Source organism: Drosophila yakuba, chromosome 2R (genome assembly GCF_016746365.2).
Source record: "Drosophila yakuba strain Tai18E2 chromosome 2R, Prin_Dyak_Tai18E2_2.1, whole genome shotgun sequence".
Taxonomy (NCBI): Eukaryota; Metazoa; Arthropoda; class Insecta; order Diptera; family Drosophilidae; genus Drosophila; species Drosophila yakuba.
In genome coordinates this window covers 7,903,414-7,928,495 of record NC_052528.2, presented here as the reverse complement: position 1 = coordinate 7,928,495, position 25,082 = coordinate 7,903,414, and the positions used below count along the sequence as shown (strand labels likewise).

General features: G+C 41.7%; 7 protein-coding genes and 1 long non-coding RNA gene across 9 annotated transcripts; 4 read left to right on the top strand and 4 right to left on the bottom strand.

Moving 5' to 3' along the window:
* Window positions 1-82: 82 nt before the first annotated feature.
* Window positions 83-3,145, bottom strand: LOC6529622 (UDP-glycosyltransferase UGT5). Of its 2 annotated transcripts, none has more exons than XM_015196905.3 (5): window positions 3,044-3,145; window positions 2,015-2,296; window positions 1,438-1,808; window positions 732-1,370; window positions 83-674 (listed from the first exon to the last, which is right to left on the bottom strand). In XM_015196905.3, the coding sequence occupies exons 2-5, from the start codon at window positions 2,288-2,290 to the stop codon at window positions 401-403; spliced, it is 1,560 nt and encodes a 519-aa protein (XP_015052391.1). In that variant the 5' UTR covers window positions 2,291-2,296; window positions 3,044-3,145; the 3' UTR covers window positions 83-400. The 2 variants fall into 2 exon arrangements, with proteins under 2 accessions (XP_015052391.1, XP_002090616.1); XM_002090580.4 differs by having other exon boundaries at window positions 3,027-3,045.
* An 851-nt stretch (window positions 3,146-3,996) lies between these two features.
* Window positions 3,997-8,040, bottom strand: LOC6529621 (UDP-glycosyltransferase UGT5). Its single transcript, XM_002090579.4, has 6 exons — window positions 7,846-8,040; window positions 6,790-7,053; window positions 6,349-6,731; window positions 6,086-6,284; window positions 4,698-5,146; window positions 3,997-4,613 (listed from the first exon to the last, which is right to left on the bottom strand). Exons 2-6 carry the CDS (start codon window positions 7,042-7,044, stop codon window positions 4,322-4,324), a joined length of 1,578 nt encoding a protein of 525 aa, XP_002090615.1. The 5' UTR covers window positions 7,045-7,053; window positions 7,846-8,040; the 3' UTR covers window positions 3,997-4,321.
* Window positions 8,041-13,480: 5,440 nt separating this feature from the next.
* On the bottom strand, window positions 13,481-13,846 carry LOC6529620. The gene has a single exon (XM_039372287.2). It carries the CDS (start codon window positions 13,844-13,846, stop codon window positions 13,613-13,615), a length of 234 nt encoding a protein of 77 aa, XP_039228221.1. The 3' UTR covers window positions 13,481-13,612.
* LOC26535269 lies at window positions 13,834-14,302 on the bottom strand. The gene is made up of 2 exons (XM_015197403.3): window positions 14,163-14,302; window positions 13,834-14,009 (listed from the first exon to the last, which is right to left on the bottom strand). The coding sequence occupies exons 1-2, from the start codon at window positions 14,204-14,206 to the stop codon at window positions 13,907-13,909; spliced, it is 147 nt and encodes a 48-aa protein (XP_015052889.1). The 5' UTR covers window positions 14,207-14,302; the 3' UTR covers window positions 13,834-13,906.
* Window positions 14,303-16,201: 1,899 nt separating this feature from the next.
* On the top strand, window positions 16,202-16,671 carry LOC26536366. The gene is made up of 2 exons (XM_039372289.2): window positions 16,202-16,402; window positions 16,521-16,671. The coding sequence occupies exons 1-2, from the start codon at window positions 16,350-16,352 to the stop codon at window positions 16,618-16,620; spliced, it is 153 nt and encodes a 50-aa protein (XP_039228223.1). The 5' UTR covers window positions 16,202-16,349; the 3' UTR covers window positions 16,621-16,671.
* Window positions 16,672-16,711: 40 nt separating this feature from the next.
* On the top strand, window positions 16,712-17,147 carry LOC6529619 (serglycin). The gene has a single exon (XM_043206906.1). The coding sequence runs from the start codon at window positions 16,712-16,714 to the stop codon at window positions 16,931-16,933; it is 222 nt and encodes a 73-aa protein (XP_043062841.1). The 3' UTR covers window positions 16,934-17,147.
* Window positions 17,148-17,278: 131 nt separating this feature from the next.
* LOC26535785 lies at window positions 17,279-22,451 on the top strand. The gene is made up of 2 exons (XM_039372288.1): window positions 17,279-21,455; window positions 21,690-22,451. The coding sequence occupies exon 2, from the start codon at window positions 22,191-22,193 to the stop codon at window positions 22,395-22,397; it is 207 nt and encodes a 68-aa protein (XP_039228222.1). The 5' UTR covers window positions 17,279-21,455; window positions 21,690-22,190; the 3' UTR covers window positions 22,398-22,451.
* A 679-nt stretch (window positions 22,452-23,130) lies between these two features.
* LOC120321036 lies at window positions 23,131-24,566 on the top strand. The gene is made up of 2 exons (XR_005560595.2): window positions 23,131-24,234; window positions 24,336-24,566. It is a non-coding gene; the product is annotated as an uncharacterized LOC120321036 (long non-coding RNA).
* The last annotated feature ends 516 nt before the right edge of the window (window positions 24,567-25,082 follow it).

The window sequence follows — 25,082 nt, the reverse complement described above, 5'->3', positions numbered from 1 at the left end:
CAGCATTTAAAAAGAGGGAAATATTTAAAATGTTATTTTAATATTTTAAATTTTAATTATATATCCTTACTAGAAACAATTATTTTCTTTCTACTAAATGGTTACTACCGTTTATATAAAATTAAGTTATTTATTTGGGCATCATTTTTTACATTTACATACATCATTATTAACATTGCTGAAGAGAGAGTAAATTACTATAACATTTTTTGATTTCATTCTCGTACTAGAAACAACATTCAGAAACCGAATCGTAGCAAACATTAATTTAATTTGGCGTCACTAGGATTACATCTAGATACAGTCCGTGGGGGAGGCGTCTTTAGAATTAAAATGTCTTACACAGAACATATAAAATATCACATAGACCACAAACGAAGCTGTGCACAAAAGATTCGAGCTAGTCCCTCTTAGACTTCTGGGCGGCACTGGATCCGCAGCAGAGTCGAAGGAGCCACACCCAACTGGCAATGATGCTGCCCAGAACCAGGGTCAACACCGCATAGACGTCCAGGGAGTAGTACACGAATCGGGACATCTGGACGGCACTGGGCTTCAGCAGAGGATCTCCGCCTGTGTGGGCCACATGCTCTACCCACCAAATGGCTGTATGCAGGGCCTGCTGAGGGCGGTGGTGAAAAGAGTGGGAGACGACCTTGGCAGCATCATGGAACCTGAAAACCAAGAACGTTAAGTTTCGGCTATAAAAGAATATGATATGGAGCCCTCACTTCTTGTCCAATGCCTTCTTCAGTGCCCTCATCACCGTGTTTTCCCCTATGTCCTCGAAATTCAGGATAGTGCCCATGCCTCGCTCGACCAAAGCGGCTGTATTGACGAATTGATCGCCATACATGGGCGTAGCCACAACTGGGACTCCGCAGTAAGCTGCCTCCGAGGTGCCCATGAGTCCGCCGTGGGACATGAACACCTTGACGTTGGGATGACAGAGGATATCGCGTTGTGGCAACCACTTCATAATGTACATGTTGGGTGGCTGATTAGGCAAGGTTTCGTTCTCCCATTTCCAGATAACTTTCTGCTTCAATCGAGCCACCGCCCGAATGATGCCATCTCTTTTCGCCGCCGACAGGGAATTCGCCCGGATCATTGACCCCCAACTGATCAGGACCACTCCTTCCTCGGCATTGTCCAAGATGCGCTGCAGATCAGCGGGCAGGGGTTTCGATTTCTGGATATGTACGCCACCCAGTTCGATGATATTGGGCGGCGTTATTTTGGGTCCTGACAGCGAGTAGTGCTGGTTTACAAAGAACATGGATGTGTTCTTCACCAGCTCACCCACCGAAGGCACGTCGTGTCCAAATTTGTACTGAACCATGGCATCGGCAGCGGGAACCGATAGTAATCTGCGACCGAAAACATATAATTGCTTTGAATATGTCATGAAATTCTTAAAGACATTAGGAGACTCACTTGTACATCCAATTTAAGGCATGGGTGCTAAACCAATTGGCCAGTCGTCCGCCAAAGTCCATGTGCTGGGACTGGGCCATAAAGAGCGCCGGGATGTGGGAGGGTATCAAAGGAGCTCCCATTCTCTCGTAGTGCCAGGGCATCATCACACAGCTGCTCAGGGCGATTACCGGCGCCTGGAGCTGGTGGGCCACCCCCATCATGCAGTCGGTGTTGAATTGCTCCATGATGATAATATCAAAGCGTCCCGGACGTCTGAGGATCTGCTGCAGTGCTTCCGAACGGAGCGTTAGGTTGCAGGACTGCTTGCCCCACTCGTGCAGCAGGAAGAACTCCTGGAAGTGACTGTAGAATGTGCGCTTCTCAAAAAACTAAAAGTATAAAATTGTTTAAATAATACATAGTAAATTATTTTTAATACTCTGAATAGTCGGGATGAATATATTTATAAATAAATCTCTGATCTAAAACTATTCGGCGAACTTTCTTCAAAAGGCAATTAATACAAAACATATCGGTTAGTTTAAACACAGACAATAGTTTACGGCACGTACTTGGTATTCCCCTTTTCACTTACCTTGAGATCAACACTGTTCGTGAGCTTGTCCATCCCGGTGAGGGGGAAATCCTTGTAGTGGGCAACCGGATGCTTGTCCGGGAAGTGGGAAACCACGCTCACGTCATGTCCCGCCTCGGCCAGACCTTTCATGATGGGGTGGAAGAAGTGGAAGTGGCTAACTCCGGGATGGGGAAACAGACCCAGCACCTTCAGCGGACCAGCGGCCTCCACCAACTCGTTTGGTTGGCTAAGTGCAAGGGCCAGGAAAAGGAGTACAACCCGCGGTGACCACATTGTACCCTTTTTTAAGTAAAATACACTCTATTAGTTATAAATGAAACGCTTAAAAATAAAAACTATATTGTTTCCTTATTAAACACGAATACGCAATCAAGACCACTTGGCAAGAATTTAGTTTTAAAATGGAAATTGTACAATTTGACCCGTGTAACTATGAAAGATTAACTATAGAACAACCTAAGAAGGGTTCGTAATGTCATGTATTTTAATTTGAATATGTTCTAGCACATTAGACGACTTTTTAAGACAGATGTACATTTTAAACATGAATTTATAAGCTGATTTCTTTACATTGAGTTCTTTTTAAGAAATGTGTTCATTTGAAATCTGAAAACTGAATTTAGAAATGGAATCTGCATAGAACAGATTGTCCTGAGCGTAGCACCTTGTGCAGAAACAGAAACACTTGTTGACTCTTTGATTTCTTGGCTTTTCAGTATTTTCGTTCGACCTTGAGTGGGGCGGTGGGCGGCAATGCGCATGTCGCGGATGCGAGAAATGCAGGGAAATTATGTAAAGAATGCGGGCGAAAGCAGCAAAGGAAAACACAAGCACAACAAAATCCACGGCAATTGCATCACGAACGGCACTGCAATCGCTTAAAAATTTCCAATTATCGCCTGGTGAGGGTCTTTCATCCGGAATTCAATTGAACCGCTGAACTGGATACACACACAAATATCCAAAACGCGGAGTCGTCGGTTTCGAAATAAATCCTGTTTTTGCTCACCTTCCAATCCTACTTACTTGTTAGACTGCCGACAAGCGACTGACTAAATTCAGAGAATGCATCCGAATGAAAGCTTTTCGGTCAACGCTCGACGAAGAGCGAGTCCACAACCGAAAATGCTCAGTCAGCGATCGGAAATCAATCTCAGTCTTCGGCGGTGTTGGTTAATTGGCTATCTTATAGCCAAAGTTTTATCATTGATTTTGAAAATTTATAAATCTCTAAGACTTCTTAAGACAACCGAAACTCAATTATGCAATAATTGAGAAACTAGATGGGTTGCTTTAGAGTTTATTTAAATTATTTTAATTGGTTAAAATATAAACGCCGTTATTCATTTTCTAAAAAAAAGTGAAAACGTTTTTATACCCGTTATTCGTAGAGTAAAAGAGTATACTAGATAAGGTATGTAACCGGTAGAAGAAGCGTTTTCGACCCTATGAAGATTATATATTTTTGACTAGGATAAATAACCAATTCGCTGTTCGTCTCTCCGATCGTCTGTCCGTATGCATCCTTTTTGAAAAATTGTTAAAGTTGTTTTCATTTTATTATTGTTTTTCCCAATTTCTACTCAATTTCTAATTTTTAAACCCTCCCTCGCACTTCCACCAAATGAGTAACGTGTATCTGATAGTCGGTGAACTCGAATATAGCGTTCTCTCTTATTTTAGATTGTTTTTGGTTTCCAATCAACAACAACGAGCCTTGAGGGAGCTTTTTTCGGTCTTTCTCGTATGAATTTTCCAACAATGAAAATTTGGGAGAGTAAGAGCGGGAGCTTGCCCTCGCGCACACGAGACTTAACTACCGGCAGTAGAAAGTCTATTAAGACAAGTCTGCCGATTCATTATCAGCCGATGCACGCGTGGTTTGCCCCAAGGTCCCCAGCTGTTTACAATTAATCGACGGGGCTTGTTTTGGGTTTACGGAAGGTACATATATCGGTGATAAGATCGACAAGCATACATATTTTTAGGGATCTTTGGGTAGCAAACTAATTTTTTAATATTTCGAAATTATTTGTTGAAATGGCACTGTTAATAATAGAGCTGATTATATAAATTAAAAAGTGAAAGCAGTTGTCAGTATCAGTTTTGATTTGCTGACCTTTTCGTTCACAAAAAACTTAGTTGTGTAACATTAATTAAAAATGTGCTTAATTTTGCATATATTAAAAAATACTTTGCCCCAGTAAAATATTTTATTTGCAATAAGATTTTTCGACAAGCGAACCATTTTGCTGACATTTATAAATTTCTGTGTTCCAATTTCAAGTTCATTGAACTAAGCACTTATTGCGTCTTTGCCTTTGTATCGTCACAGATTTTTCCCCGACCAAACGCGGATATGAATATTTTTGCGAGCTTCCACGGGGCGACAATCAGTAGAAATAAGATTCCCAGCCAGAACAGGAGAACATCGATGGAATTGTAGACGATCCAGTTCATATGTCTGGCTTCACTTTGGATAAGTGGAGCCCCCCCATACTTTATGACATGCTCGATCCACCAGGTGGCCAACTCGAGAGGGGGAATGGGACGCTGGCGAAAGGCTTCGGTGGATCGCCTAACTCTATCCGCGAATCTGTAAAGTAATACAATAAGCCAAATTCAATATTAAACAATATACGGGGAAATTGGAATAGATTGCTTCCTTAGAAACCCCTACTTTTTGTCAAGTATAATACGAAGTCCACTGGTTATGTGATTCGTATCGAAGTCTCGGAAGTCAACGATAACTCCAAAACCTCTTTGTTTCACTGCGCCGGAATTGAGAAACTGATCCCCGTAGAAAGGTGTCACCAGCATGGGAACTCCACAGTGAACCGCCTCCGTGGTGCCCAAAAGTCCTCCATGGGTGATAAAAGCCCTGACCTTCGGGTGACACAAGAGATCTCTTTGGGGCAACCAGTCGAAGGTGTAGAGGTTGGTGGGCTTGTTATTTTCCAGAGAGTCTAGGCTTTTCCAGCGCATCACAAAGTTGTACTCCTTAAGTTGGGAAATGCTTTGGAAAAGAGCACTTCGTTTAGCCGAAGGGAGAGTATTGCTGTTTACCATGGAGCCCCAGCTGATATAGATTACTCCATTGGGGGATCGATCTAGAAGATCAAGCAGGTGCTGAAATGAAGAAGTATACGTTGAACATTTGGGTTAAATTGAACCTATGCAGCCAGCACTCGTTTGTATAAAAACATTGCATGCCATCAAATGTTGACCTACTTTAAAATACGTTAAATATTTGGTAATCTCATTTAAATGCAGCTTCACTTTGGCTATATTGATTATTTTTTGTCACACAGATTATTTAATTAACAGTGGCTAATCGAAGGAAAACAAAAGAGCATAAGCAATCAAATGATGAATGAATGAATGATGAATATATTATAGCTCTGCACTCCACATTTCCACATTTTATCGTTTGTCTTATTTTTGGGCTGTATGCATATTTAAGTAAAATGTGATTGGTTGATAAGGAGTTTGGTGACCTACAGACAAACAGGTAATGCGATTCTTAAAGATAATAGGTTATCTGGGCAAATAAGGCAACTCCAAAGAGAATATTTTCTTATTTGCCGTAAGCTAAAGTAAATTATCTGCCCTGTTAATCCACAATACAAGAACAACAAGAACGAATGCTCGAGTTCCCCGAATATCAGATACCCGTTAATCAGCTAGTGGAAGTGCGAATGAAAAATTTTAACATTTTCTGGAATATCTGTTGAAATTGAGAAAAGAAATAATAATATTAAAAGTAAATTAACAATTTTCCACAGTTTGGGCGTGATAGTTTTGAGCGGGTTGTGGGTGTACATATACACTACTTATATAGTAATAAACAAATATAAAAACATTTTTCAAAAGTGTGGGCGTGACAGTTCCTGAGATCGAGGCGTTCACACGGACAAGGCCAGTTCAACTCGGCTATTGATCCAGATCAAGAATATATATACTGTAGATGGTCGGAAACGCTTTCTTCTACCTGTTACATACTTTTTGACGAATCTAGAATACCCTTTTACTCTCCTAGTAACTGGTATAAGAAGTGATTGAACCTACTTGTGGAAGTGGTTTTATCGGTCCCACTTGCAGCCCGCCCACTTCAATCACATTTGGAGCATAGGGGCGTGGTCCGGTTAGGGCGTAATGCTGATTGATCAGCATCAGACTTGTATTCTTCACGATCTCATTGATGGGCGGCAGTCCGGGTCCAAAACTCTGACCGATCAGGGCATCGGTGGCTGGCTGGGTAATCAAACTGTTCAAGGGAAAATCGAGTCAGATAAGAGTGCACTTGAGGATCGAGGAAAAGTGACACCCACTTGTACAGTGTGTTTACGGTGTGGAAGTGAATGAAATTATTCAGCCGATCGATCAGACTCATCTCATCAGTGTAGGGCAGGAAATTCATGGGCATGATAGGGTTAATGAACGGACTGCCCATGCGTTTGTAGTGCCACGGCATTATCGCACAGCTACTCAATGCGATTACAGGTGCATTCAACAGGTGGGCCACCACTGCCATGCAATCGTTGGAGAAATGCTCCAGCAGTATGACGTCATATCGAATGGGGGACCGGAGCAGTTGGGTGATGAGGGGAGAGTTCAGGGCGACCTTACAGGATCGCAGACCCCAATCGTGAAGCATAAAGTAAGTGAGCACCTTGAACGGCAGTCCAAGGGGCTTCCATTCCGATTCAAAGTTCTACAATTCAATAGTTAATTCAGGGTAATGAAAAATATCTGAACTTCCATTCACCTACCCTTAAGTCAACAACGTCCGTGAGCAGAGGCATTCCTTGAAAGACGTAGTCCGTGTAGTTGGCCACTGGTTTCTCCAGTGGAAAATAGCTATACATGCTGACGTTGTGACCCCTCCCAGCCAAGGCTAAGAACATGGGTCGGAAGAAGTCAAAGTGGCTCTTTCCGGGATGTTGAAACAAGCCCAAAATTTGCGCCGCGTCATTGGGCTCCGGTGTCAATAGAAAGACCAATAAAGGCAGGGCTAGCAACTTCATTGCTGATCACTTTATTCATATGAAAAGAACGAAAAATAAAACTTATTTGTTTTAAAAGAGATTTAATAATTCTCACGCTTAAATGTTGGTAATTACAAACCATATGGACTTAATCTGTGTTGTGGATGTATAAAAATAAATATGGTTTATTTTTCTTATATTATTCAAGCAATAGGGCAATGCACGTCGTCACTCATTACTGTCTTGATTACATCCTCATCTCGTTTGAATTCATAATAGAGCCTACCACTTTATTGTCTTTGTGTCACTGCTATATACCATTATATTATATTATTGTTATTATTAATTTTATTATATTGTACTGTACTAATAATTCGTTATATTTACACGATATCTTGATAAATTTTAATGTCTACGAAATCTCTTGGCTAGTTGCAACGAAGCACCAACTGAGCCCCAAAGATCAAAGTTAACACCGGGAAGACAGAAGGTCGCTATTGCACTTGGTGTTTCAGATTCTTTGTTTCTGCAGCGCTGCACTTGGTTGCACTTGCAACCTGAACGCTTAATCTGTGAATATGCTAAGATCGTGACCGGAATTTGACTGGCTATTGTCTTTTGGACAGACCTTTTAGCGACAGGTTTCCCAAGTGTTTCATACAAAGTTGCGACCATTAAGAGGTGTCCGCCCAATTATTTAACTATTGGTTTGGGCTGCAATCTTAATATACCAATTTTTATTACACCTTTTTTTTAAAAACTGCTGTCTTGTCTACTGTTCTTGAACTATAATTATTTTAAACCGAAATGGATTTTGTGACCCATTTTTGTTAAACTTACGTTTTAGGCCTTAGTCTTGATTAAAGTCTTTATGTAGTCATTTTCTGTTTGGCTTATTGGCTTTAAAATTGGCGAATGGTATTTTTCAAGAGTAAAGTACCAGCTATATCCTCTGTTAGCTTTCGATTTCCTATAAAAATTCAAAATGCAACTTGGCACAGCCACGATCCGCGATCAACTGAAAGCCAAGGCAACCGCAACTCAGATCCAACTTGGCTAACTGCAGTTGCCGTGAGTTGAAAACTGCCCTGTTGTATTTTCCAACTTCTGGCCGAGACAGAGTTTTCCGATATACTCGTATGCGCTTAATCAAAGCCATTCAACACATACTCCCCGCCAGTCATGAGCAATTTGCGGTGTGCCATTAGATTGCCAAATCAAGGGGTCATATGAGAGGGGGCAGGGGAGTACACCTTTGAAGGGCCGGATGAATATGCAGATTATATAATCGAAACTGCAATTGCAAAGACTCGAAGGGGATTACATTTCCAGTGATAAATTTCAATGGGTAGAACAATGCAACGGGCCTAACAGATTTATTACGTGTTATGGGATGAGTAATGCTTAGCCTAACGAGTTTTAAATTGTTACAGTTATGTACCGGTTTTCAATCTTAATCTGCTCGACCAGGTTAATCCCTGATTTAAAAAAAAAAAAACAATTAATTAAATATTTTAAAAAATGTTTACCATATATAAATGAAAATCTAAATTTGGTAGTTTTGTAAATTAAATTATTTTGTAATTGTTTCTTATTTGCTAAATGTGTTATGAAATTTATATATAAAATCTTATATTTTATTACCTTTTGATAAGAAGATCTTTTGGGAGAATGAAATTAAAGGTAAGATTTGTAAAATTACGTTCTACATATTTCATACGTTTCCTCTGCGTATTTGACATGTAGAATTAATCAAATTTTTTTTAGCATACCTTTAGGGGCTTAATTTACGTTGCCACTTTGAAATATTAGTTATGCTCCAAGTTAATCGTAGTCACAACTGTAAGACAAGAATTTATAACTAATAAACTAATTTGCCGAATTAAAATTGGTAGCAACTTTAATTTACTTGGCGGACAACCTTCAAGTTTCAATATTCAGAGATTCGACATGCCCTTATACCCCGGACCTCGTCACTTGTTCACTTTCGGCACTTTGGGAGTTTACTAATTAAAATTCACTTTGACAATTACCGTAATTCTCAAGATACTAATTCCAAAATGTTGCACCATATAAAATATCTTTTGAATGGGCTCAGTTCAACTTTCGTTTGAAGGAAGGTCGTTAAAATTTAGGGAAAATAATAAGTAAAAATTTTCACGTCTCGCCTAATTAGCGCAGCAGTCACAACAAAAACAAAGCCAGCTACTGGACGCTGTCAACAGCTGCAAGGGGGGTGGAAAATCTGAGGGGGTGGGTTTTTCCCAGGAAGTCTTGTGTTTTAATATTTGCGTCACGTCATTAAAAGTGTGACTTAATTGTGAGCGTTTCACAAGTGAAAAGTTAGAATTTACGACAGATTATCAAATCAAGTGTGAATGGGAGAGGAAAACCCGAGACGTTCACAATTTTTCCGGGCAGCATCCGCAGCTGTTTCCACTCTCCTGCCAATTTTCCTCAAGGTGTTGCCAAATCGATAAGCATCAGGAGAGCGGGTGGGGAAAATCGTACTTGTGAAACTCTTTGCTGAAAGAGAACTTGGCCGGTATCAATTTATTTTAACGTTCAGACATTTAAGCTTTTGATTTTCCCACTCTCTAACCCGATCATTTATTTCGTTCGTTATTTCGGCAATAAAATGGAATTTAAAGTGATAGGAAATCTTATTGAAAATTCGTAGATTAGCTGCAGAAAGGGTTTTCCTTTGGGGCGGCGCGTGTCCGTTTCAAATTGTGGGTTGGGCATTCGGCATTTTCCAGCCATTTACATTTAATAGAAGCGCATGAAAAGATAAGCGTGTGTGCATAGTGAAATGGTGAGAAATTTATAACAAATCAATAAAATGACAATAGGTGCAAACTTTATCGACACGCCACTGCGAAAATGGGGCGGGGCTGGGGGGTATTTTTTGCGAACGACGTTCTATTCACACTGTCTGAAAACGAAACTCCAGGGTGGTGGGTGGTTAAAAGGTGGCTGAAAGTCCAAACGAAAGTTTCCGATAAACAATTTTTCGCACGGAAGTGCAATTTAAAGTGAAGTATCCATATAACCGTGTCCGCTTTTCTTTGTGAATGCGGAAATTATTCAGAGAAAGTTCTTAATACATTTGTTACCGCCACTCAATCGCCAGGTCCTCTGCCTTCTGGAAAGGGTTTGAGTTTCAGGCGTTGTCTGGGCATTCAAGGATGAACTATGCAGTGAGTCAGCTAAGAGAAATTATAGACGTGCAATAGGGTCATATTCTACTATATTTCGCAAACCACAAGCGACATTTTGGCTCAGCTATTCAGAGATTTGCAAATCACCAGCATCCAGCTTGAGGGCAAAAAGAGTAAACAGCAATGGTTTTAATCAGATGTCTGATCAGATTATCGTTATCAACTGAATAGTCTGCTTAATCCAATAACCATGGCAAAAAGTATCTTACGCACAAATTGAAGGCGTGAACATTGCGTGCATTCTCATCGCCTTAAGTTTCAACGTTTTTCCTCCGGAAGCTTATCCCCCTGTTAGTTGTTCAGTAACTTCTCTACCTGAGCCATTACCAACTTGCAGGTGTCTTTAATAGACAGCCCGAACTATTTATTGCCATGTCACGTGATCTATGAAGCTGACGCCAACCGAAGACAGCCCCCAGTTTCCGCACCCTGTACAGTTTCACCTGTGATTTAAGCCGCTTACTAAGACATTTTCGAGCCAGTCGCGTCTTCGTGCTTTTCCGAATAAATCGATTAACAAACAAAGTTGGAGCAGTTGGGCCCCACGGAATATGTGTGTTGTAGCTATTTCCGTGACAGTAATCAATTTATTTTTGGCAGTGCGCCGATTGCGTTTCCGCTCCAAGAACATGGACGAACCAGAAGTCTGATCCCCTGCAATTTTCCTACCTCTCGCCGCCGCTTTTCCCAAGTCCCTCCCCCTTTCAGCCAGCGAAAACTCTCTCTTGTCTGCTTCGGAAAACGTTTCATTTCGTTTTGGCTTTTGGCACAGCGATTTCCGCACAAATGTCGATAAATCATCAGAACGAAAGAGTCAGAGGAAAAACTAGAGAAAGGGCGGTGCACAGGGAGAATTAATTGGAATTAATATGTCGAGTACTTAACTCAAAATGTACTTTAAAATTAGAACTAATAAAGCATAGACTTACTTAGAAAATATTAAAAAAAAAACATAGATATAACGTTTGGATTATAAATGTGACATTTCATTAATTCAAATTTTTATTTTAACCTTCCTGTATTATTCATACTAATTCAATATGTCCTATATATGTATGTATATGTAGGTTTCTTTTATATTTTTCAAAACATTTTTTCTCTGTTGACCTGGCAGGTTGAACCTTTCGGTGTGTTGGCGTGATAGATAAGTTGATAGGCGCTTTGAAGGGTTATCGTGGCTGTCTCTTAATCAATCTTCTTCTACTGCCGCTTCATCTTCTTGGCAATTAATTAATTTGCAGCAAAGCGGAGGCCACGTGACCAGGACATGGCGTATTAAGGGAATTTTTTAAGGGAATCGTGCTCATTCAGTGCTTATCAAAATAGTAACTTGCTTTAAACACATTAGGGACAACGGAGCGCCAAGATTACTGTCCATTTTGACGCAACGGGAGTCCTTTTAGGGTCAAGTGCTGGAATTGATGTTTCGTTTATGATTTATCGTCACTTACTGCCGCGTCATGGACCATCCCCATTCCCATACCATTCTCATCATATTTCCAGACCGTTCATCCCACCTCCTGCTAATGGTCGACATATTGCAAAAACAGAAACAAAAACTAAATTAGACATAATAGCTGCTTGAGGGGGTGGCAAATAGGTCGTTTCAGATAAGTCGTCATGCTGTCATAATCATCACAAGACAGCATCCATCCATCGCCCATTTTGCAACGCCCACAAGTAACCCCTGACCCCCCCTTCGAACCCCCCTCTTCCACCGCCTGCGATTTACTGATGTAATAACCATGTTTTCAGCTTGTAATGCGGCAGAGTCACAAGAACACTTTTGGCGGGGGTGGAAGTCAGGTCCGAAGGGGGGGGAAACGGGGGTTGGTGAAAATAAGGGAGTTCTCGGGTCGAGGGTTGCCCTTTGTTCTGGGCGCTACTTTTGAATTGTTTTTGAAGTTAAATGTGTGATAATTTAATGACTGTCGACGCATCGGTCACAAGGACACACACTGTATCTGGCCCAGCGTGGAAAAGCACCCACTCCTCGTTATATAACTCAATCCTCACTGAACGCCTAATTTAGTGGAATAATAAAAATGTTTTTGGGGCATATAAATCTGTGGCTGGCGATGATTTGTGCACTTCCGATGTAACAGATTGTCTTTTAATGCCTTCGATTCAGCCAACTGTGATACCCAGAAATCTCCGATCTGACAGGGTGGCAATTATGAGATCTACATTTGTGGCTTTTCTGCCTGGCAACAGTTTAGTCATCTTCGGTCGGATAACTATTTTCCAGCCTAACTAGTCAACTGATCTGCCAGCATATGTTTTTTATATCCGATCTGAAACACGTTCATTGTGTACGTTTAAATTTGCATGCCAGTCCAGTTATTTGCATAAATTACTGGGCCAGACCCCCGAGTATTTTGTACTTTTTTCCCATAGTTGCGGGAACAGGTGGTGAAATTATTCACTCAAGGGATGGAGTGCCTTACTATACTAATTAATTCGCTTTGAGTGAGACTTTTAATATTTATAGTTCTGATCTTAATGAACTATATTAAACAGAGGCATTTTGGGGAAGTTTTTTCTAGGGTTGATAAAACTATTTTAAGCTATGCCAAAATAGGAATATGAACATTACAAAGTCATGGGCACTCGTGACAAAATGTGTCTGAGTCAGTTAAACCCCACAATAAACATGAACATATAATTTTTAGCTTTGAGTTTTCTAGGCTAGGATATAAAACTCATTGCTGAGACCATGCTAAACAACTTTCGCTATGTTGCAAACTCATTAAAGACTTGAAACTTGAAAGACTTTTCCATCATAGAGCTCACATGCTGTGCCTAAGAAAACCAAAGATACCCAGATTTCGGTGTCAAGTTTCTTAAAAAGAACGTGCTAAATAACTTTCGCTATGTTGCAAACTTATCAACTTTCTGAGGAGGCTTTTCCGTCATAGAGCTCACATGTAGGGCCCTAGAAATCCCAAAGCCAATGAAGATTTATGCAAATCCGGGCAGCGAACGTTAAAGCTTTTGATTTGGCGTAAATGTAAAAATATGGCACCTGTGTGGAAAAAAACCGAATATCAAATGTGCAAAAATCGCACAGCCACATTTGCATATGACAAAGTGAGGCAGACAGCCGCAAACAATGAAAAATGACTGCGACGAATGCTCGCAGGCTTAGTTGGGGTAATTTAATTTGGCAAAATAAAAAAGTTGCGATAAATAAATTTCCCCGATCCCCAGCACGTGACTGCTGCGATTTATGAAACTCAATTAATATGTGGAAATTTTGTGCAAATTAATTTATTGCTGTTATGTACGACTATTGTGACAAACAATCGCCATCGTAGTGGTATTTCCCTCCTCCGACGCGGTCTCTCCAGTGGCAAAGGCCATCCGAATCCCTCCGCATCCGCCTCCTAGCAGAAGTGCAGGCTATTGAACTGCTCCCGATTGTGGGTGACCATCTGGTTGTATTTGAAGGCGGCCGACTGCTGGGAGCTGCTCTGGACCGTGAGCCTCGTGTTCCGCAGGAAACTATCTGCCGGACTGCTGGACACGGCGTACTTCCCGCCCAGACCCTCCACGCTGCGCATGGGACTCAGGTGCTTGGCGGGGATGGCCTTGCTGGGTGTGCGAGTTTGGTGAACCATTGTCAAGGATTTCTTTCGAGTTTCAACAGGAGCTTGGGTGAGCTTGGACGACTGGGGGATTCAGGGCACGCTGGAGAGACGCGTCAGCACGGAGAATTCCAGACAATTGCCGCAGTTACTAGTGCGAGAGCCGCCTTTCTTGGAAGACAGATGTTTGGATAGACTGCAAGTAAAGAACGAGGCACATTAGTTTTGTGGTTAGAAACAGGATAAGTTGGATAAGAATGCACTAAAGCAGTTACTGCGTATTTTTAAAGTGATAGTTGTCATTTTTGAAAAATTTCACGTTGAGTTGGATGCCCGTCTGAATATTCACCTTATATTATTCAGCAACTTGGCTTTGGTGTCCGGTGTCTTCATTGACACATTTGTTTATGCACTTTGGGGAAAATATTTTTGAAAATCACTGATAAGGTATCGACTGCCAGGCCTTCGAACTTTAGTCTGTTGGTTTTCGAACCGATAGAGGCGCTTTTATATCAGATAGCGCCCCGGACTTGGCTGATATCATCACGAGCTGAGAGCGTGATCGAGATAAACTAGTTTTTTGGGGGGCTCTGTGCAAAATCGGAGGAGCAGACTTGTGCCAAATTTCTTGTTTACGCCATCGAGTGGAAATCAAGTTTGCCACGCGGGCCTCCATTGACAGCTCTAAACTGTAAACATCTCAGTTGGAATAAACAAACCCAAATGTACAAATAAACAATTTAGGAAGGGGGATTTTCTAGAGCCATTTAAATGCAGGTGGTTTCCCCAAGGATCTGCTGGGCATTCTTCTTGACGCTATCTGGTAGAGTGTTAAAGTATTCAGCACTCCGGCTTTATATAGATTCTTGATAACGCATTTTTTAGCTTCACCACGCTTAAAAAATACAACCTTTTTTACTTTCTTTGTTCAGTGTCTGGGAACATTATTTAATTATTAAACCGTGTGTCTGGCCCATTTGCATAATGCAGTATTTGGCAGACATACTTGGCTATATATTATACAGGTTAAATGCAGATTTTGACATTTAAAACGGCGAATTCGACGTTCAATATCCGATTTGCTGCTTTGGGAATCTTCAAACGACTTTTTTTTAATAACCACTAGGAGAAGGGCATATAAGATGGGGGGGTCCTGGATGTCATTAAACCTATGAAACTGTTTTTGTGGGATTTCCAAAAAATAATACTCACGCGTAAAACGAGATTTTGAGGAATTTAAATTTGGATCATAATTTGCACTAGCTTGGGGAATCCTACGGTTGTATTCTTTTTCTTTTTAAATAGTTTTCTTTTCCTATAGGCAATCTAGAAGATAGAAAAATTGCCTCATTTTAGATTCCATATTTCTATTTTCTGGATATGAGCATAATTCTGATCGAATGTCTATATATCCACAAACAACAGATTAAAATACTTTTAACCGGCAACAGGCTTTCGAGTTGTTTTCTTGATCGAATTGGCTGATGCAATGCAAATAAGACTTTTCATCAGCTATCGGTTCATGCATAATTCGTTATATCAATAGTTATCGGGCGATATTGTTAGTCATTATAGATTCATATACACGCAGATACTCGAATGCATCGTAATGCTACTGAACATCCGATTTATAGAGACTTCTTATCATAGGAAAAGTCCTTTCTGCGGAATTTGGGGTGACGTGTCAAAAACCGCCGGCCGGCAACTCTAAACATTTTTCAAGTCTTAATAATCATGTTTGTTCAGAGGAGACAAAGGAAATTACTACGTGATACTTAGCAGGTTTTCGGGGGGTGGTTTTACTACCCTACATAAGAGTGAATTCGTTTGGTAAAGCGTTGGAAGTCTCACAAAAATGGTTATATTAGTAATCTTTTATAATAGTCTAAAATGACAAACAGTAATAAGAATTTGTTAAACTAAACAATACTAATAGAATTCAAAAAACGTGTCACCTCCAATTCAGTAGTGACAGATTTTATAGTTGAACATAACATATAGTTAAACAATGCCTATAACATGTGTTGTTATCATTTTAAAAGGTATCGTGTAGTCGATTCATGGGAGGCCACTGGAGTTGCTTGCAAAGGTTTCGTTTCGTTTCGCGGATTAAACCAGTTGCTCTATAACTCTAATTTGCATTGTCGTCTGCTGGAACGGGTTAGCCTCAGACGGAGACCGAGTTTGAGGTCAACGGTGGAGGGAGTGGTGCGGGGGCGGTGCGACCGAGGTTTCTGGCGGCTTAGAGGTGGTGCAGCTGGCACAGCGACACTGACGCTACTTGCTGGTAGAACGGTGACGCAGTTGCTCCGCCAGACATTGCACTCGGATCGACGGATCGTATCGTATCGTATCGTATCGGATTGAAACGGAACGGAGCGTATTGGATCGGCGTATTTAAACCAGTTGTGGAAGTCGCTGGAGGGTCAGTAGAAAGTCCAGAGCAGAGCAGATCGGCAACGAGCTGTCCGGAGCGTGAGCTGTGAAATTTCCTTTCTTTTCTATCCAATGTGCAATTTGCAAAAGTTTTGTGTCAATGCCAAAAATTAGCCACACGGATTCCAAACAAAAATTGTTGAAGCAAGCCAGGTGGGTAAAAAACCAAAAATAGCCAGTTAAATATTTAATACAGACATTTGTAATGTCCCGTTTTAATATTTTTAGTAGTTGTAACTAATACAAGTCTTTGGTTATCTACTTTAAATAGATTGGGCAAACACCTATCATCGAAAAAAGGATCGCGTACTGGAAACTCGGCCAACAACAAGGAACTTAAAGTACTCACCCTGTTGCAAACTGTACCGTGAACTTTGACTTCTCTACAAACGCATCGGAAGCGCAGCTTTGTGTAATCGGCAGAAAATTTTTAAAGAAACCCAAGGAATATCTAAAAACAATATGGTCTACACCGAACGTACCGACAAGTGCCTGAGCAGCACCACCAAGGACAACCAGTCCACGAAGGGTCAGAACCACTCCAAGTCGAGCAGCGGCTCTGGATCGGGTTCAGGATCAGGATCGGGATCTTGGAGCAGTCAAGCCTCGAGTGCTGACAAGTGGAAGTACAACAACATGGTGAAGAACGATCGCCAGCAGTTCAATGGGATGCATTTCTCCTAGATCCTGCAGTAAATCCTACTGGAATGTGGGGAGCCTTGAGAAATGGGGTAGCTGGGGGCTGTAAACGTTGTTCTTTCTATTTGGTTCAGATGGGCTCGCTTTAGGTTAGCTTTGTAAGCCATTTTAAAGACTTAGGTATTGCCATGTGATAAAAGAAAGAAATCAATATTACTCCAATTGGCTAATAAAATTAAATCAGAAAGTAATGCGCAAATAGAGACCCTTTTTTATTTCGGTGGAAGAGTATCTCGGCACTACTCATCTTTAACAAAAACTTTAAATTCAATGTCCAAAATGTTATTAAGTTCTTTTAACATCTGAAAGACAACCCCAAGTGCAGCTACCTAACAGTATTCGTTGCCATTTGACCTTGCCGTTGACTCGAATTGACTTGACTGACACCCAACACCCAACGCATATTTTATTGTCTGCAGCATTTGCATGAATTGCGGCTATTAGCGTGATTAAGCCAACTTCTCTATCGGGCCATACGGACAACCCTCGATGAATCCGGACGGAGAGCACTTAATACGCATTAGCTACGCTTATTTGACAGCCTCAATCTGCCGAGCGATTCCTGCAATATTGATGATGTCTGGCATCCCCTTTTCCTTTCGATTCCCCCGCTCTCCTCCTGTGACGCGTGTCCTTCGGCGGGAACAAGTGTATCTCCCAGTGCAGCCGCAAAGGGACGACGTCCGGTTTTCGTTACGAGGATTCGTTCGACTGTATATGTGTGGAAAGTGCGAAATTTTTATAATTTTTCAATTGTATTGTTTGCCAAGCTGGGAAGCATTCAATTTGAAGCGGGGGTGGGGAGGATGCTGCGGTTGTCCTTCGGTCGTGACACACGACTGAGCAAGGGACTCAAGCTTCGCAGGACACGTGGCACTTGGCTATTAGGAAAAGCGATTTCCTTGACGGTGCTAATAGAATTCTCGCACTCTCCGCCAGTCCCTTCCCAGCGTCAAAGAATAAATGTTTTGGCGTTTTCGGGTTTTCTTTTCTGGGAGCCAGCTGTCAATGTAGTTTGCACTGAAAAAAACATGCACTAACTCTTTTCTAACCATTTCGATTTTAAACTTGTATTAGTACTTTTAAGTATTCGAATGAAAACGGAAATGGGTTCTTATAAATACCATTTCCATATAAATCATAAGAAATTCACACACCAAGATTTTCCATAGTGAACATCATCTAGTCGAATCCTGCACAGCTTCTGTCTGTACTGGGCCTTGTAATTACTTTGTTTCCTAGCGCCAGGCGGTCCTCAGCACCCAAAAGATTCCTTGTCACTTTTGGTGTTGTGCGATGCAATTAAAACCGCTCCGCAGGTGTCCTTTGAACTTTGCCACGAATATAAACTGTGTCTCAGCCCGAGATTGCTCGTTGGTGTGGAATGTGTCAGTTGCAAGGCTTCCGAAACGGGACAACGCTCTCTGATTTATCAGACAGAAGCAATTATCACGTCATTATCAAGGAAAGCCCACAAAAATTGTGGATGTTTTGATTTTGGTTTGTTTGTTTCAGTAATTGGTGCTCATAGAGAATTGGGGTTTAATACGCTGTAATATAAATTTCTCATGCAGGTTTTTATCCTCTGCAAATAAGATGTTCAGTCGGATAACTTAAGGTGCAATGTATGTTTATTTCAAGCAGCTTGGCATTTTTTAAACAGAATTCGTATAATTAATATCATATTACTATGCTTAAAATTGTTGAGCTATACGGTAATTTCATTCTTATTGCAGCGGTCTTAACTAAGCGGTCAAAAAATAAATACAAATATTTAACTCCTGTTTTCACCATTCCTTCTTCTATCAATCTACGGCTTTATCAACAACTAAAAAGTGATTTCCGCCGAAAGACAACCCCGCACCTCAGACCCCAAATTCCTTCCTCTAATGGCATATGTCACAATGGCACGTTGGGAAATTATGAATAATATCCGTAACTTCTGCCGAGGCACACCATACACGCCCAAAGTGCCGTGAAATATTCCCGAGCAGCTTGCGTTGAAAGAGTGGAAGAGTGGAAGAGGGCGGCCATGCCCACACTTCAACTGAGTCCCTGCCAACGCCTCTGAAATTTGTGAGTGCCGAACTGCCAGGCAAATTTGTTTTGGGGCGTGCCGTCAGATACAACTTCCGATGACATCCGACAGATGTTTTGCAGCCAACAGGATAACCACCGGATTGCCGAGTTTGTAGTACTTTGGCTCGGAGTTGCGCCCGCTTGCAAAACAATTGTCGGCACATTTCCCGTCGCGGATGTCTCCGCCAGCAGCAGTTGGAAGTGTACAAATGCTCAAAGTCGATTCAGATGCGAATTACATTTGAATGTAGGTACTCGATGATAATGTACGGGCGTTGACATCTCGGAAAGGTGTTTTGCCTTCCTGTTTGGCACATGACAATGTCATCGCCACATGGCAGACACACTCGATGCCGAATCGCTGGCAAGGTGTGACGCATTTGAAATTGATTGCCCCGAGGATGGGGAATCCAGGAGGTTTTACATGTTATTCGATCAGAATCAGCTGGTTCAAGATGTGGGCAGATACAAAGTGGATAAGTGAATTTTAAAAGGGAAACATTAGAAACAACTAAAGGTGTTATTTAGTAGCAGTTTAGTAGTCTAAATGTTGATGTTGATTTAAATACGAAACAAGCCTAGCGTTTTATGAAATGTTTTATTACCAGCTTGCCTTCAAGTTTGTTTATTATCATACTCATATTTTCGACTTACAAAAATTGGGCTTTGATAAGCCCAACTCCAGCCAATTAATTTCGTATCTTTAGTTTATCCTCGCTTTCCAAACGCACCCCTTCAATTATATTCTCATCAAACCAGATGAGATATACAGACTTTCTCCTGTCAATTGTAAACATCTCTATCGATCCCTGGATTTGCATACATCACACCGTATATGTACATTTCGTATATGTAAAATCATATCACATAACCTCTCATAAACTTATGCTAATACACATTTGCGGAGAATATAATTTACAAAATATGCCAAACATTCGCCCTGACAAAAGGTGGCAATTACACAGAAAAACCGAGAACCATGAACTCAATTCAATCGCAGAGGGAAAAATTCAAGAATCCAAATCAAAAGCAACCTCCTCGTTTGCCGTTTGCCCCCTGGTTTCCCATTGTTGCCGATACATTTTTCAGCCGCCATTCCTGATCGACAGCTGTCATGAATGACAATTGGATTGCAGAAACAAAAATTCTGAAGTTGCTGCCCCTGTTCCACTGCTGGCTGCATCGCACTCGGATTCAGATTGAGATCCTATAAAATATGCAATAAAATATGAGACCCTGTAATGATTGCCAGTATTTATAGATTCCGAGCCATTCTGCGGCTGCTGCGGCGAGGTCATCAAAACGAAAACAGCCAAATCGACATGAAAATTGAAACAATGGCAAGGCGAGTAGCATTCTGTGCCCCAGGGGCGTAGAGGGCAGGCCACTTTCTGTGGGGGGTGGGGTTCTACTCCACACTGGAGTGGTTCGAACTTCGAACTGAACGAAAGTGGAGTGGTTCTCGAGTGAAACGCAGAACTGCGGTTGTTTTTTTGTGGTTCGTCTCGCGATAATTTAGGTTTGGGATGGCTAAGGATCAGAGTTTTAGCTTGGGGAGTCAGAAATTTGGCAATACCGAAGACCATAATTCTAATCGCATAATATAAATTTTTTTTTCATATTTTTACCATCGATATATTTTTGAACTCTTTCAATACAAGTTCTAGTACTCTTTAGTGGGGTTTTTGGATGTACCAGGACATCAAGAGTTTTCCATCTTACTAAGACTTAGAAGCTTTAATCCTTGCTGTTATCTTTTAGTTATAGCTGATTTGCTAAGCCATACTGGCCTAACTTCTTCACCGTGGTGAAGCAGCTCTTTAAGAACCATATTTAAGAACCATGTTTTCGTACGCACAGCCGCATGTGGGAAAAGTTAAGGGAACGCGGCTTGCGGTTCAGAGTGCAAATCCCTTAAATGCAATTATGGCCTGCGGCTCACGTGAGCTCGAGTGCGGAGAGGTCGTCACAAAACGCCAATGATATGCTCTCGAGTGTCTTTGTTGTGGCTTAAATACATAAGCAGGGTAACTCCCTCCTCTTTGTTGGCCCCCTCACACCTCCCCCTAACACCCCTTCTCCGACAGTTCCCCTCCCCCTGTTCCCACAGCCTGCCCAAAGCGAGCGCGCCAAAAAGTTGTGGCTGAGCTTTCCATTCGCTGGTCGGGTGGTGCAGATGGGTGATGTACTGCTCTTTGCCAGTGTGCGTGAGTATGTGTGTGGTGGTGGCGGGCTTGTGTGTGAGTGTGAGTGTGTGTGGCATATGCAACGCTCCACAATCGCATCATTTTGAGCAATTAAGTGTGTATTATCCGTCGCTGCGTCTGTCAAAGGGCCTTGAAAGCAACTTCAAAACCGAATCCAGTCGCGGCTCGCAGTTTCTCCTGTTCCTGTTCCGCCACCGGAAGTACATTGAATGTGCCAGTGTGTAAGTGTGTGTATTGGTATATTGCGCGCACCGCAAACAAATCAGTCTGCGAATTTCAAAAATAACTTATGTAAATATAAATAAATATGTATGTATTCTCCTTCCGTGATCAGTTGTTTCTAAGGAAGCTCTTGATTACGCTGCTTTATATTTATATTTACATTTATATATATTGCTATTTACAATTTCATTAAATTATCAATTATTCTTTCTTTCTTTATTTTTTTCTTTCAGTGCATCTCCGACTCCCCCTCCCTTAAAATCCGCGCTTTTTGTGCGCAAATTGTGCATTTAAGTCCACAATGGCGAGCCAACAAAGGCAAGGGAATGAGACGCGGAGTGCTCGTTAAATGGGATATGCGGAATATGCGATCTGGGATATAGGATACGTTGGGTACTCCTGTCGGGATGCAAGTCCCTTCGCAATGCCTACTTTCACTTTTGTTCAGAGCGCAACTAACTAAAGGCGGTCGGGAGGCGTTTTGCTGTCAAGTCTACGAGTTGGGATTGCAGGATTGCCGGAATGGTTGGTAGGGAGAAGTAAGGCGGTTGGTGGGATTCCTGCTATTAAAAATATGTAAAATGAAAAATAAATCATAAGGAAATAATGCTACTTTTCAGGAATACAACGTTTTCATAGAACCAAACAGCAGTTTTAAAAGAAATTGTTTTCTACTGGACAGCAGAGTCGTATTGGGCATTCCCCTACTCCCAGTTTTACTACACTAGTCTGACATGAAACTTTTCCACCTTTCCACTCTCACTCCATTAAGCATTTCTCATTCGCTTTATTGCCCTCTTGGGCTGTCACAAACAAGTGTGGCCAACTTCGGGCCACGCCCATATCAGCCCACACACGCCCATTATCCCGACATTTTCCAGGGGTTTCCTTCGTACTCCTCGAAGTACGGCAATGTCTTCTGGCCACGCTGGCCAATTTAAAATTCAATTTGATTTCAATTGATATTGGAAAATCTTTTGAGCACCTCCCCCTTCCACTCCCTTTTGGCAAGTGAAAAACCTATCCACACGCAGCGGGGAAGCCCCATTAACAGGGTTTCCACAGTTTTTTCGTTTCCTCAGTGAGGAAAAGTCGCTCGGACGTTTGGCTTTTGCGGTTCCCGTTTCGGCGACAAAAGGTGAGAGACCAAAAGCAATTACATCGCAGATTTCTGTTCTTTTCTCGAAAAGTTTGTTGATAATTGAAATAGGGCTTCATCCATCGCCCAGAACCAGACAGAATTCAAAGTGGGTGGCCGGAGCCATAAATTATGCACAGGCCACTGAAGACAGCAACCTGAAGGGCAACAATAGCAAAACCGGTGAAAGTTGAACCACCCAAAGCCCAACCCTCACTAATTGCCCCAAGGCTGGTCCTCGAAATCTCCGGCAGCAGATTGTTTTCCTAGCAACGCCGTCGCCTCGGGCTGTGAAAGATTTCCTACACGTCTCGGCCATCTCATAAATAAAGGGAAAATTTCATTAAGACAAATTATTGTCTATCAATATGTTGCCGCAACAACATGAACAGTTTGGGCGGCGGGACATTGCTCATTTGCCGAACACCCCAGCCGCTTGTATTTGTATGTTTACATAATAATATTTGCGGCTCATAATTGCATAAATTTTTAAAGCGTAGCGCGTTTCAGCCTTGTGCAACCTGCAATCCCTCATTGTTCTGACCCCTGACCTCTGCTGCCATGTCCCGGAATCGGTTGGGATTGGTTTGGTTGGGTAAGCTATACTCTAGCAAAGGGCACTCTGCTGTCTATAAATAAATTAATAAATTATTTATTGGTTTTTTGAAGTAAGTCCATCTTAAAAGTATTAACACGTTGTAAAGTATTACACGTTGCTCACATTCTTTCGTTCTTGTCTGTACTAACTATAATATCAGCTGAATAATTGTAACCCTTAACAGGGTATGTACGCCACCGACTACCAACAACAGCTGCTCACCGGTTTGGCTTGGTTTCGGGTTAAATACGTAGAAATTAAATTAAATATGCCCGCGGTTAAGTGTCGTTGCAGGTTGCCCTTCCACAAACACAAAGGGATTGGGCGCAGGACTAGGCTTTAAATCCAATTAAGATGATATCCGGGGGGAGTTCTCAGGCAGGTGAGTGTGTACGCAAGTCACGTGCATGGGCTGATCGAATATTGGGGCATTAGGCTCTTAGATAACCAACGCCGTAGGAAAACGAATTGTCTATCCAGCGCCACAGATAACTTTTCATTTAAAGTGCGAGTTTGGCCTTTCTCCGCGACACTTGACTTCTTCCTAATTGTTATGAGCGCATAAATTTCAATTTATTTCTTTCCAACTATGCGCTTGTCACAGAGTTCATCGATTTTATCGGTTTCCTCTTCAAAGGAAGCTGCGCCAAGTCTTCATTTCGAGCTCTTGGGAAACTCATCATCCGTCGGCTAGAACAAATCGAGTGTGAAATTCGATAAGTGGTTGGCATTGTCTGAGAGCCAGACGACCACAAACTGCCACTTGAAGTCGGGATTTTTGTTTACGAACAACCAAAATCGTCAAATACGAAACTCTAATGGGTGAATTGTGAATTACGTTCTACTTTATGTGACTTTTACGATGGCCATTCAAATTAGCTTCGTGTTTCTGGAATAAAAATTGGTCTGTTAACTATTAATTCATTTTTGCTGTCCTCAACCGTTTTTTTTTTTACTTTTTCTGAGATCAAAAGTGAATTGAAAGTTTGCAATCCAAAAAGATCTTCTTCTTTAAATCGAGCCTAATTTTTGGCAATTACAAGTATGTATTACATTTAGCGATGTTGCTGCCCGCCCAATTTCATCGTTCTGCGCCCACTCCCGCTAAATGGAATGATTTACATGAAATTCCCATTTTCCCAGGGCCAACCACTTGACTTATGACTGCTCGACCACCACCGAGCGATCCGCCCCAGCTCCTCGGGGCGACTAAATCGCTACTAAGTATTATACTATATATGTATATAGATTGAATGGCGGGGCAACGCACACAGAGAAACACAAGGGTGCTTGGGAGTAGAGCACACACTAAAGACACTAAGCACGACAAAAAGACATTAAACACGGCAACGAAATAAAAAAACATTGAAGTTCCTTATCAGCATTTCCGCTTTTCGTGACCAATGTCTTGGAGTGTGCACACACACACCAACACAATGTGTGTGCAGATGTGTGCGTTTTTCGGTGTATCAGTTTCGCACACTCCACGGATCTCAGTTGGCATGCAAAGGTTATAGAAATGGAAAAGTCGAAAGGCCGGCGAGGTCGGGGGTCGTTTTCCCTCATTTCCTCCCCTCCCATCACCACCCCTCTCCAACCACCGGTTAGTCTTAATTTCTGGACATGCTCTTGGCCACACTGGTTATCCTCCATTATTCATAAATATGCAAATGCCAGGGCGTAATAAATTCCAGATGCATGGCCAACGGCTGCGGGTCAATTTCGAGCTCACGCTCATGGGCTTTACCTTCGCACTCAAAGAAACCACTACTAGCCTCCAGTTATCAAGTTTTCTATAAAAGAAGCCGATTATTGCGATCTAAGTATGTGTTAATACATATCCTAATCTTATGATAAACCTATAAACCTATATAATGTATCAAGTATCTA

Excerpts from the sequence above, each read along its gene's own strand:
- LOC26535785 (XM_039372288.1), top strand. The coding sequence starts at position 22,191 with ATGAAACTTTTCCACCTTTCCACTCTCACTCCATTAAGCATTTCTCAT.
- LOC6529622 (XM_015196905.3), bottom strand. The coding sequence starts at position 2,290 with ATGTGGTCACCGCGGGTTGTACTCCTTTTCCTGGCCCTTGCACTTAGC. Across the intron at positions 1,371-1,437 it reads GCCTTAAATTGGATGTACAA|ATTACTATCGGTTCCCGCTG; the intron begins GTGAGTCTCCTA and ends TTTCGGTCGCAG. Across the intron at positions 675-731 it reads AAGAAGGCATTGGACAAGAA|GTTCCATGATGCTGCCAAGG; the intron begins GTGAGGGCTCCA and ends CTTGGTTTTCAG.
- LOC6529619 (XM_043206906.1), top strand. The coding sequence starts at position 16,712 with ATGGTCTACACCGAACGTACCGACAAGTGCCTGAGCAGCACCACCAAG.
- LOC6529620 (XM_039372287.2), bottom strand. The coding sequence starts at position 13,846 with ATGGTTCACCAAACTCGCACACCCAGCAAGGCCATCCCCGCCAAGCAC.
- LOC26535269 (XM_015197403.3), bottom strand. The coding sequence starts at position 14,206 with ATGAAGACACCGGACACCAAAGCCAAGTTGCTGAATAATATAAG. Across the intron at positions 14,010-14,162 it reads AAGTTGCTGAATAATATAAG|TCTATCCAAACATCTGTCTT; the intron begins GTGAATATTCAG and ends CTTTACTTGCAG.
- LOC6529621 (XM_002090579.4), bottom strand. The coding sequence starts at position 7,044 with ATGAAGTTGCTAGCCCTGCCTTTATTGGTCTTTCTATTGACACCGGAG. Across the intron at positions 5,147-6,085 it reads CGATAAAACCACTTCCACAA|CACCTGCTTGATCTTCTAGA; the intron begins GTAGGTTCAATC and ends TCTTCATTTCAG. Across the intron at positions 4,614-4,697 it reads CGTATTATACTTGACAAAAA|ATTCGCGGATAGAGTTAGGC; the intron begins GTAGGGGTTTCT and ends ATTACTTTACAG.
- LOC26536366 (XM_039372289.2), top strand. The coding sequence starts at position 16,350 with ATGCCAAAAATTAGCCACACGGATTCCAAACAAAAATTGTTGAAGCAA. Across the intron at positions 16,403-16,520 it reads AAATTGTTGAAGCAAGCCAG|ATTGGGCAAACACCTATCAT; the intron begins GTGGGTAAAAAA and ends TACTTTAAATAG.